This window comes from Engraulis encrasicolus, chromosome 16, assembly GCF_034702125.1.
Source record: "Engraulis encrasicolus isolate BLACKSEA-1 chromosome 16, IST_EnEncr_1.0, whole genome shotgun sequence".
Taxonomy (NCBI): domain Eukaryota; kingdom Metazoa; phylum Chordata; class Actinopteri; order Clupeiformes; family Engraulidae; genus Engraulis; species Engraulis encrasicolus.
In genome coordinates, this window is record NC_085872.1 from 19,529,360 (window position 1) to 19,541,859 (window position 12,500).

Genomic DNA, 12,500 nt, shown 5'->3' on the forward strand with positions numbered 1-12,500 from the left:
GTGTGTGTGAGTGGAGGGTGACATCCGGCCTGCCTACGCAGCCAGAGTCCCAAAACAGGAATCTCTGCTGAGAAAAGAGCCACGGCAAGGGGCTGATTCAGCTGAATAAGAAGCCATTACGAAAGGCCCATGTTAACCACATCCTTAAACGGGCGCGCACACACACACATGACCGCACACATACACACACACACGCACACTAGCAAGCATGCACACACACACACACATGCACACACACATGCATACACTTATACACACACGCGCACACACACACACACACATGTAAAGAAGACGTATTATACCATATATAGACACACACACACACACACACACACACACACACACACACACAGAGACACCGAACACACACACACACACACACACACAGACACACAGACACACACACACACACACACACACACACACACACACACACACACACACACACACACACACACACACACACACACACACATGTGTGAAAACCACTACATTTGCAAAAGAAACTCAGGCAAAATAGCACTGTCTTTCTGAGAACCATGACAGATGCTTTGGAAGTGAAACCAACCAGAATAGCCGATCTAAAGACGAGACATTCAATTACCAAGCAACAGTCTTGTGAAGAAAGGGCTCATCTGTTGAATAGCCAAATGGGAGCACTTGCATTGCCTGAAAACTACAGGCACATCATGGCCCCATAAAGAAATTAGGCCTATGTTATTTTCTGAAAATTCAAAATGGCGGACAATGGAGAAGATCCCCCTCTTCATGGGTGAAAAGTACAATTTTCCCAGTCATGATGAATACTTAGAATTTTGATGGTGGTGGTAAGTATTCATGAAAAAGGTAACATTTGTGAATGGGCAGCATGAATTCTGCAATAGTTTAAAAAAAAACTCCCGCACACTGACCATTTCGCTGTTCTTTCTTTAATAAACGACGTTTCGGTACTAGACCTTCATCAGGCAATCTCCATGAATTCTGGAAATAAACTACAAAAAATATTACACACTGCACCTTTAAGACCATCTTGCTAACCATAAGGCCACGGTGGCCCCATACCAGGCCATGGCTGCCCGACTTTATGAACATCAGACACAAGTGCAGGGCCCATACACATGCATTTACAACTTTATTTCATAGAATTACGAGACGTCAAGTTTTTTTTCAACTATACTATAATGCAGTGGTTTTCAAAATGGGGGCCAAGGACCCTGGGAGGCTGCGAGAGGGGGCTGCGGCAGGTTTACAGGATAAGCATAGCAAAACAATTAAAGTAAACTAAATTAAATAAAAAAGCTTAACAATACTCACATTGGTTAATAATAATAATAATAATAATAATAATAATAATAATCTATTCTATTGCATCTCTGAACATTACTACTATTATCGTTGTGTTTCTTGTAGTAGGCTACTTGAATGGGCATCAACTCCATTGAGTTGTGAAACCGGGTGCACAGAAAAAACAGTGTGGCACAACCCATGTCAGGGGGGCCTTGGCTGGAATCTTTCGGTATGGGGGCCTTGGCATGGTTAAGTTTGGGAACCGCTGTTATAATGTACATCCTGCGTGTACTGTGCAGTACCAACACTGTGCAATTTCTGTTGACACAGGAAGCTCTAAATCATGTAGCAAGTTGTCAGCGGTATGAAAGGTGTCAGGCCTCTGGAGAAACTTGGCTGTTGTGATGAACATGTGAGATGAGTCATCATTAAAAGAGAAAAATGAGAAAAGGTCGCACCATGCATAGGTTTCTTTATCATTACACAGACGTGTTTCGGCGTTCTGCCTTCCTCGGTGGGTCAACTGAGGAAGGCAGAACGCAGAAATGCGTCTGTGTAATAATAAAGAAACCTATGCATGGTGCGACCTTTTCTCATTTTTCAGGTTTACAATATTTCGGTCAGCGCTTTTAAAAGAAGAAAAATGTGTTGGGTGAAGCATGCTCCAACCTTTATCATCGTTTAAAATAAAAATCCACAGTAGGCCCTGCTATACCTTGGCGCTAATGGTAGGGCACTCATATACTAAGCGGCTGACTCGGCTTTGATACCTGGTCCAGGGGTCCGTATCTCGAAAGCGTCTTTGCAAACGACGGTAGCAACGTCCTTCGTTAGAGCGACTCCACTCTCTCGAGACAGCGACGCTCACCACTAAATCCAAGGGAATGGTGTTACGTCTTGAGACGGTCTTAAGACAGTTAGCAACGACAAGAATCGAGAAACGGACCCCAGGTCCTTTGCCGACCCTTCCCCACTTTTCCCGCTTCCAGTCATGTCTTCACTGTCCTGTCTCAAATGAAAAGGCAAAAAGCCCCCTAAAATTATTGTAAAGAAAAAAAAACACACACAGTGACCTCAACAGTACAAACTCAGAGAGTAAGCGACCACAGCCGAAGAAGAGATGGCCAGCATTGTGTTGACGAGTGGCACAGACACACACCAACTGACACAACATTGTGCAGGTATATCTGTGTGTCTAAATCAAGTCAGTAGCAGGCTTCACTCAGGTTTCTTGACAACTTCCAAGGGTGCTGTCCCAAATGAATACTTAAAATCAAAGAAAAGGGGGGCGCACCTTGCATCAATTTTTTTCTTTATTTTTCTGTGCACAGACGCGTTTCGGCGTGTGCCTTCCTCAGTGTGCAACCACTGCACACTGAGGACGGCACATATCTGTGTGTCTGCCATGGCAGGCATTCATCCAGGCCAGTCCAATAAAGCACAGACCAGCCAGTGATACGTATGAATGTAGAGATATGGATATGTGGTTTACAACTGTGCATATGCTTATGTCATACAGTACAGTACAGTGTATGTGGGTGACTGATCCCAAGTCACACACACAAACACGCATGCACACACGCATGCACACACGCACACACACACACACACACACACACACACACACACACACACACACACACACACACACACACACACACACACACACACACACACACACACACACACACACACACACACAGAGCAGTGTATCTTGTATCTGTGTGTTCTCCTCACCTCTCTCTGCCACACAGGGTTGAGGTTGTGACAGACCCATCCACACACACACACGCACACACGCACACGCGCACACACACACGCACACACACTGCAGTGTACGTATATTGTATCAGTGTCCTCACCTCTCTCTGCCACACACACACACACACACACACACACACACACACACACACACACACACACACACACACACACACACACACACACACACACACACACACACACACACACACACACACTTGCTTTCTCTCTCTCTCCCTGCAGTGTATCTTGTAGTATCTGTGTTCTTCTCACCTCTCTCTGCCACACGGGGTTGACGGTGTTGCAGACGATGCCGGACCTCTTCTCCTGTCCGTGGTGGGGCAGCGCTGGGAAGATGCTGTGCTTGCCCGGGTGGATGGCGATCTTCAGGTAGGGGTCCGGGTTGAAGAACATGCCCTTCTTCAGACCAGACGCCTGGAAGTCTGCAACAGAACAACAAGATCAGCAATAAACAACAGGAACAGTGGGGGGTTTAATTCCACTAAGGTGGTTTAGTAGTAAAGCAGGTTATATCAAAGGTACACTGTGTGAGATTTTAAGTTGTTTATTTCCAGAATTCATGCTACCCATTCTCTAATGTTATCTTTTTCATGAATACTTACCACCACCATCAAATTCTAAGTATTCATTATGACTGGAAAAATTGCACTTTTCATACATGAAAAGGGGGGTCTTCTCCATGATCTGCCATTTTGAATTTCCAAAAATGGCCATTTTTAGCTGCAAAAATGACTCTACTTGGACCATACTAAAAAAACATTTGTTTATTACTTAGTAAACTTTCATGCAAATATCAAATTTGGCGATAGCCAACACAGTTTCAATGAACAGCATGGTTGCAGTACCTTTTTTGACCATTTCCTGCACAGTGTCCCTTTAAGTTTATCTGGCAGTGGGCTCAGCCGTGGCTTTAACGGCTGGGCACTGGACTGCTACGCCGGCGACGCAGGTTTGATTCCCGCCCCGGTCATTTGCCGATCTTTTCCTGTCTCTCTCTCTCAACTCGCTTCCTGTCTCTCCTCCACTGTCCTATCACGAATAATTAAGGTTAAAAGCCCCCTCCAAAAAAAGAATGAAGCCCATATCTATAGCGCATTATGAGTGCATTTATAACAACTTATAATGCGCATCATAATTAATCACAGTGCATTATGACAGTCTTATTATATGGTTGTGACGTCATCTGTCGAATGCTCCATTCATTTCAACGGGGCTCCCCAACGTTCGGACGTCTGTTATTTTTCGATAACGGACGGGTTGGTCTATAACAGACCGCTGTCAATGGCAACAAGACTTTTCACTGCTAAAGCGACTTTTCAACAAGACTCTAATCAGCTGCTGTGATAGACAGCACCCGTTGTCCTGGCTACCGCTGTCAATGGCAACAAGACGTTCACTGCTAAAGCCACTGGCTTGTATACAAGTCAGTGGCTAAAGCGAATGTTTCATATCACTCTGCAGGGGGTCCGGTCTTTTGTCACTCTAATCAGCTGCTGTGATAGACAACACCTGTTGTCCTGGCTATAGCAGTTGCCTAGCGGTGTTCCACAACGGCACTGTTTTGTTTTGCGCAGCAACAATCTTAACATTAAATAGGTCTAAAGAAATGTCCCCGCCATGTCATTTAAAGCGATGGTTCGGAGTAGAATCGCCCTAATGCCATTTGAACCGTGACACCCATCCACCTTTACACCCGAAGTGTTTTCTGCCGCAGACTTACATCAACAGAGTTGCCGTGTTATTCGATGTTTATTCCGGTTAGCTTGACTCAAGCGCATATGGATACTGGGCACCGTCTCCAAACTTTCCCCACAAAAATAACATGTCATTACACCAAACTTCTGCAGTAGCACAAATATGGTCTGTACTCACGAAACGAAGCATTTGGAAGTTTGGAAATAGTCCAGGAGTTTAGTATTATCAACACAAGCTGAATAGCTTCTCTGCTGCTAAAGCTGTGCCAACGTTACTTCCGTCATATGAGACAAGCCCGTAAAAGTCTTCAACAAACTTCCAGACGAGAGTGTTAAAAAAGTTTTCATTGAATTGTGATTAAGGCTTATATTTTCAAGGCAATACTTAAAAGATATTTCAAATCTTACCTACTATCAATTAGACAAGGATTTTCGTTATCAATACTGATGCTGAATTCACTTTTCATTGTGCATATTATGAGCTTCGTTTAGGACTCTTACATGCTTGTCTTAGATGACGGAAGTAACGTTGGCGCAGCTTTAGCAGCAGAGAAGCTATTCGGCTTGTGTTGATAATAATAAACTCCTGGACTATTTCCAAACTTCCAAATGCTTCGTTTCGTGAGTACAGACCATATTTGTGCTACTGCAGAAGTTTGGTGTCATGACATGTTATTTTTGTGGGGAAAGTTTGGAGACGGTGCCCAGTATCCATATGCGCTTGAGTCAAGCTAACCGGAATAAACATCGAATAACACGGCAACTCTGTTGATGTAAGCCTGCGGCAGAAAACACTTCGGGTGTAAAGGTGGATGGGTGTCACGGTTCAAATGGCATTAGGGTGATTCTACTCCGAACCATCGCTTTAAGTATATCCATATAATAAGCGGGTTAACTTTCGGCGAGTCGGTCGCTTTGTGGAATAGCAGCACTTCAGAGAGAACAAGACCCCTCCGCTCCGCGTCGGGCTCTAAAGATTCTCTCTGTCGTGCTGCTATTCCACGGTAGCGACCTTCTTGCCGAACGTTAACCCTTACATAATGTAGGCTATTATAAGCCCCTTCACTGCCTGTAGTTTATAACCATTCACAAGCACTCAAAACACCCTAAGATTTATAATGCATTATAAACTACATTTATAGTTATTCCTGACTGTTGATATACACCACTTTATCTGGAGGTAGTGGTAAATCATCTAATAAAAGAGCCTTGGAGTTCATCTGCTGCAACTTAGCCAGGTGTTATCACTTAACCATGTTCTTGGAACACTCCCCAAGACTGAAACCCTCCAAAACTGTACGGACCCAAAAACTGAACGTGTGTGAATGTGAGTGAATGAATGTACAGTATAGTGCTGTAATGTTTTGTCTTGTATTGTTTGAATTGTCCAGATTTAAGGGGACCCTATTGAAAATGAGATGTCACATCTCAAGAGGCACTCCCCGTAAATAAATAAATAAAAAAATAAAAAAATAAATAAATAAATAAATAAATAAAGGTTACATTTAGCTGCTGGTCACAGTCAGAGATATCCCACACATGCATTTCAGTCAGGCGAAGGGTCAAAACATATAGTTCAAGCTAACAAGATGATGAACTGCACACCAATGAGATCCCTTTTAATAATCCATTTCCTTGTCGTGAAGGATGAGCCGTGGTGGCCTGAAAGACTGCGACAATAAAATGGGTTAAAGGGGACGGTCTGTGACGTCAAAGTCGCGGTGGTTTATATCAGTGTGGCGGTTCATATCTGCCTTATCTACATCTACTGTAGTTGCTATTGTGCTACACCAAAGAACCAGCACTGAAACCCCAAGACCACACCAAGCCGGCTTTACCAATAGGGTAGAACCGCCATTGACATCACACAAAGTATTGTATACAAACACACTCATGTGGGCTTCAAAATGAGGTTATGGTTAGTCTACAACAACAGTACAAGGACTGAAACTGCATGGGGCACCACAAAAAAGGTTTGTGTCCCATGTCGCTTTGCTCAATCTTTCCAATCTGAAAGACATACGTATATCTCACTTGTGATTAAGTCTGGTGGTAAACAGGTTAAGTCTGGTGGTTACAGCTACAGAAACTACTAGTAAGAAAACACAAATAGCACTGCTTTGCTTTAGTGTTACAGCAATACCGTGACTGAGCGACAGCTATCATCAAAAGCAGAGCAAAATGAATCAACACACGAACTGAAACCTCAACACCACAGAAAACCATTGATGACTGCAGATAAACAGTCAATGACTCAAGCAGCACTGTAGTGTTAAAGCAACATGCAACAACTATGCAACAGCACCATAAAATACAACATAATGAGGACTCACTATACTTTCCTGTGCTTTACAGCAATAGCAATATCAATAACATCAATAGCACATTCTCATACACATCTGCCATTCAATGAGCTTGAGAGAAAAACAGAAGAAAGAGTATAAAATGTTACTAAAAGTAAGACTGTACATAACTAACCCTAACCAAAGACAGATGAAAACAAAGTTAAGTCAAGTCAAGTCAGCTTTTATTGTCACTTTCTTCATATTCTTCATAAGTCATACAAGGAAAATGAAATTACGTTTTCTCTCTATACCATGCCAGGACATAGACATATACAAGACTGACATTCTACAGACTGACATAAAGTGCAAGACAGGACAGGTAACAGGGGTGGACTGGTAACAATGGACTGGTAACAATGGACTGGTAACAAAACCAGGGCTTGAAAACGAAATTATTTTTCAATCGTTCCGTTCCGAACGGTTCAGGTAGGCCTTTATTTAACGTTTTCGTTCCTGAATTCGTTCCGGCACCAAAAATTCGTTCCTGAACCGGTTCGGAACGCAAAATATCGTTAGTTCTTATCGTTCCCAGAAGTGTTTTGCGGGCCTATCAAGTTTATTTTTATGGACTGTATCTTATACCTAGAATAGGCGTTTTGTTATTTTATAAAATATAAAGAGAACGAAATAAACCGTTATTAACCGGTTTTGTGGATTTCAGAATAACGTTTCTGTTCAGGAACAGTTGAAGACCATTTCGTTTTCGTTTCTGTTTCTGCTCAAAATAAAATTGCGTAAAATTCTGATCGTTTCCGTTTTCGGTTTTCGTTCCTTAAACCGGTTCGAAGGCCTGAACAAAACTGTAAGTAATTTCAATAAAAAGCTGTGTCGAACATTTGGCAGCATAATGGCTAAATGCCATTTCACCCTGTCTGAATTTCACCCTAAGCACAACCAGTAGAGAAGACTCTGAAGACCTAAGGCATCTTTTAGGATGGCATTGCTCTAGCATAATCTTGCTCTGCAAAATATCTAGGGCCCCTAGGTCATTGAGTGGCTTAGAGGAAATCAGAAGAGTTTTAATCTCAATCCTAAAGCTCACTGGGAGCCAGTGCAATGACCTAGTATTGGACTGATATGATTTCTTTTCTTTGTTTTGGTAAGACTTCAGGCAGTAACATTTTGGATTAATTGCACCTGCCTACACAAATTACTTTTGGGGAAGGCCTATTTAAATAGTGTATTGCACTAGTCAAATCGACAGGAGAGAAAAGCATGGATTAATCTCTCCAAATCCTATTTAGATACAAAATCTTTAATCTTAGCTATGTTCCAAATGTGCCAAAAAGCTGACTTAGTTATGTTTTTGACGTGGGCACTGAAACTGACATTACTGTCCGTCATCGTACTAAGGTTTTTGACAGAAGACTTCATTTGTAATCAAAGACTTTCTGTCTTCAATCCTCACATCAAAAAAAATGTTTCAATCTTGTCTTTATTCAGATGCATGAAGTTTTGTCGCATCCAGCTATTTTTTTTTTCAAGGCATGAGCACAAGGACTCAATGAGTCTACAGTCATTTGGAGGGACAATTTAAAGTGGAGAAGATGAATAAAAGAGGTCCCAGAATGACATGGGGATATGAGTCCACAGCATATAATATCATGTTTAATTTATTTCCTTTTGGCAAAAAGTACTACCCATTACTTCACTTCACAGCATTGTGTGTATTATTGAGTACTAGTCATTTCTAAGGGTGGGTCATTCTTTTTAAGTGCTGTAATTACTTCAATTTGCTTACTGTATGCCTACTGAAGGCCAGATGACCGAAACGTCCCTTCAAAGTAAAACATGGAGCAGAATGTGTGGCATTTTCTTTATTTTCTTTAAACATTTGAAAGCACAAGAAACCAGCACCTCAAAAAAGACTTTATTGGTGTGCGATACCTCTTTTTCTAATACTGTATGCCAATTGCCTGAGCTGTTGTGGTGGTGTTCAGTGGAGCCCTGCCTTGTTTTTCTCATGTGGCACAACACAAAACCACCAAACCACATGGTGTCAAATGAGGACAAAAAGTGTCTCTTTGAGTTACCACCTGCAGGGCCATAACGAGACATTTTCAAATACTGAGGTCAAATACTGCATGCTGTACTGCATACTGTGCATTTAGAATGCTTCAAACACTTCAGTCAAACTCTTAAGTTTGTTTTCATTAATCACCGCCTTGAAGATAAATGGAGGTGGCGTATACAGACTGAATGTATCATTGTTGATCAGATATCGATTTTCATCATAGATACATGTTACATTACTGAAAAAAAATACTGAGGACATGACCTATGTGTCCTCAATGGTAGTTACCGCCATGACCACCTGGGGCCTATACTAAGAAGCTGGTTCAGGAGTAAACCAGAAGATTAGATTCTAGATTATTCCTGAGAACTCCAGGCTCTTCTATTAGATGATTTACCTCTGAACTTAACCTGGTTTAACTTAACTTAACCTGGTCCTGAACCAGTGTCTTAGTATCGGCCCCTGGTGCTGCACAGCACGTTGACATGACACCCCATTTAAATTCTACATACCTCTTTCTCTATATACTGTATAACTACTGCCTGAGCTCATGTGGAGACTTTGGTGGTGTTCAGTGAGGTCTCTGCTTACTTTTTTCTATGTAGCACAATGAAAAGGAAGAAAGGAGTCGCACACTGGAGCTGAATGCAAAATCAAAAACTGTATTAAACAAAGCTGAAAAAAGTAAATAAAACCGACAGACAGGGGACAAACGTTTCGGGTCTAGCCCATCATCAGTGTTCCCAGTTGCCATTTACTTTTTTCAGCTTTGTTAAATAGTTTTGGATTCAGCTCCAGTGTGCGACTCCTTTCTTCCTTTTCATTATACTGCTCTTGGAATTACGCACCGAGCAAAACGCTCAGGAGAAGACATTGGCGCGGACGCCACCCCACCATTTCCATGTGGCACAAACCACCTAACCACATGGTGTCAAATGAGGACAAAAAAGTGTCGCTTTCAGCTGCTACCTGGTGTTGCACAGCACATTTGACATGGCACCACAGAGACTCACTTCATTTAAATTCCACACAGCTGTAAACCTTTAGACAACACAAAGCGGTGTAAAACATATAGTCTTTTCTGTTACTAAAAAGCCAACGATCATCCAGTTTTGATGTGCGTTACGGCTTTATAATTTAGCTTATGGTTGCCAGAGGCACTGTGGGGAATTTAAGAAAATGGCTCAGGCTTTTATAAAGAGCAGTGGCGCTGAGCTGAGCTGAAAGGTGAAAAAAAATGATGTCACATTTAGGAAAGAAGAAATGGCTTCTGCCACGGCCGGTAATGATCGCCTGGGGTTGATAGACTACAATGGACAGCAATCACACCGAGCACCAGTGGGAAATCAGAAATAGCCCCCCGAACAGAACGGAACAGAACAGGGCTTTACCAAAGCTCCTAAAAAAGGCCCGTTGCCATGGCAACAACATCGTGTTCTAAATTCTATCCCTCCTTCCTTTCCCTCCCTGCCAACGGAACTTCCTCCTGACACACATTCTCTGTGTGTGTGTGTGTGTGTGTGTGTGTGTGTGTGTGTGTGTGTGTGTGTGTGTGTGTGTGTGTGTGTGTGTGTGTGTGTGTGTGTGTGTGTGTGTGTGTGTGTGAGCTCCCAGGTGCAAGCTTGTTTGTAAACATGCTGTTGTTGTTGTTACATTACCTTACATTTAGCCGACTCTTTTATACAAAGCGATTGCAATTCTTTCCAGTACAGGGTATTGGTCACCTCGGCCATGTAGCGAGATAGGGAGAGGAAGTGTGGGATTCAAACCCGCAAACCCTCTAATCTGAAGCCCATCTCCTTAACCACCAGACCATGGCTGCCCCTGTTGTTGTTGTTGTTGTTGTTGTTGTTGTTGTTGTTGTTGTTTGTGTTTACCTGAGATTGAGAAGCTGATGAGGCGCCGGCTGCCCTGGCTCTGTGGAACTTCCTCTACTGACGGGGGCTTGAACACCTGGAAGACACAGGAAGAGGAAATAAACAAGAGAAAAGAAAAGAAAAGAGGTCTGGATGACGAGACGAGACACAAGCATAGCGTACATAAATGCATGCATACTGTTTCCTACCACAGTGCACACACATACATATGCATCCTATCATGTTATCCTAACAAACGTACGCATACATGCACAAACACACACCGACACAAATACACACACACACACACACACACACACACACACACACACACACACACACACACACACACACACACACACACACACACACACACACACACACACACACACACACACACACACACAGACACATACGGTACAAACACACACACATACACACACACACACACAGTGTACACAAACACATGTACAAACCCAAACAGTTTCGAATGTTCAACAGGCATTTGTTTTCAATGACAAAATATCCCATTTGTGTCACAATGGCTGAGTGTTGCTGTTGGCTAACATGCACCATACAAGTGGTGTAAACAATAATCGATTCGGCAATGCATTGCAATGCGGGGCAGAGCAATTCAATAATCGATTCGGAAAATGCCATAATCTATGCAGCGTATTTTTTCAACTTTCAAGAGCAATTTCCAGAGCAAATGAATGTTAAATTGACTGAAAGCACCTCAAAGCATTAAAAACAGCAGGACTGATACACACAACAGCCAATAAAATGTTGTTCAGTATCTGACTGCTTGTTTTGCCTCATGACTGATGAAAAATTTGCCTTGCTTTCAGTAGAAATACAATGTATTGCAATGCATTGAATGAATCTGAAGGACTGAATTGCTTCAAATTGAACCGAAATCGAATCGAATCGTAAAGGCAGAGCCAGTGCACACCGCACCACTAAAACACACATTAACCAGGCCCCACGTGCTGCGTTGCACTGTACACACACAACCTGTCAATACAACAGTGCTTCCACTGCCCCTCCCTCCTCCCTCCACTAGTCTCCAAATCAGCTGAAGTCACTTAATCCCATTTCTACACGGCCGCTCTTGGAGAAGATAAGCCCTAGGCACTACACACACACACACACACACACACACACACACACACACACACACACACACACACACACACACACACACACACACACACACACACACACACACACACACACATGCACACACACAGACACAGACACACACACAGAAACTGTCACTGTCACAAACTCTTCTCTTCTTTTCAAAAACACTGGCACATCTTCCTCTGTCTGTTTTTCACTCTCTTTTTCTTCAGGCACAGTCTGACTGTTACTGAGTTTGACTTTCTTACTGCTGCTTTGACTGCACCTTGTCTCATCATCCTTACGCTTTCCCACCGGCCCAAGGCTCTTTTTTCATCACCAACCAAAATTGTGTGTATCTTACTAGCCAAACACACACTTACTAATGGCTACTAATGGT

At 42.7% G+C, this 12,500-nt stretch overlaps 1 protein-coding gene across 1 annotated transcript in view; it reads right to left on the bottom strand.

The window, feature by feature from the left end:
• hecw1b (HECT, C2 and WW domain containing E3 ubiquitin protein ligase 1b) overlaps positions 1–12,500 on the bottom strand; it is a 92,119-nt gene that overhangs the window by 58,757 nt on the left and 20,862 nt on the right. The window contains exons 5-6 of the mRNA XM_063219918.1: positions 11,000–11,075; positions 3,322–3,491 (exon numbers count right to left, since the gene is read on the bottom strand). Coding sequence (XP_063075988.1) covers positions 3,322–3,491; positions 11,000–11,075 — 246 coding nt within the window. The remainder of the gene's footprint in view (positions 1–3,321; positions 3,492–10,999; positions 11,076–12,500) is intronic.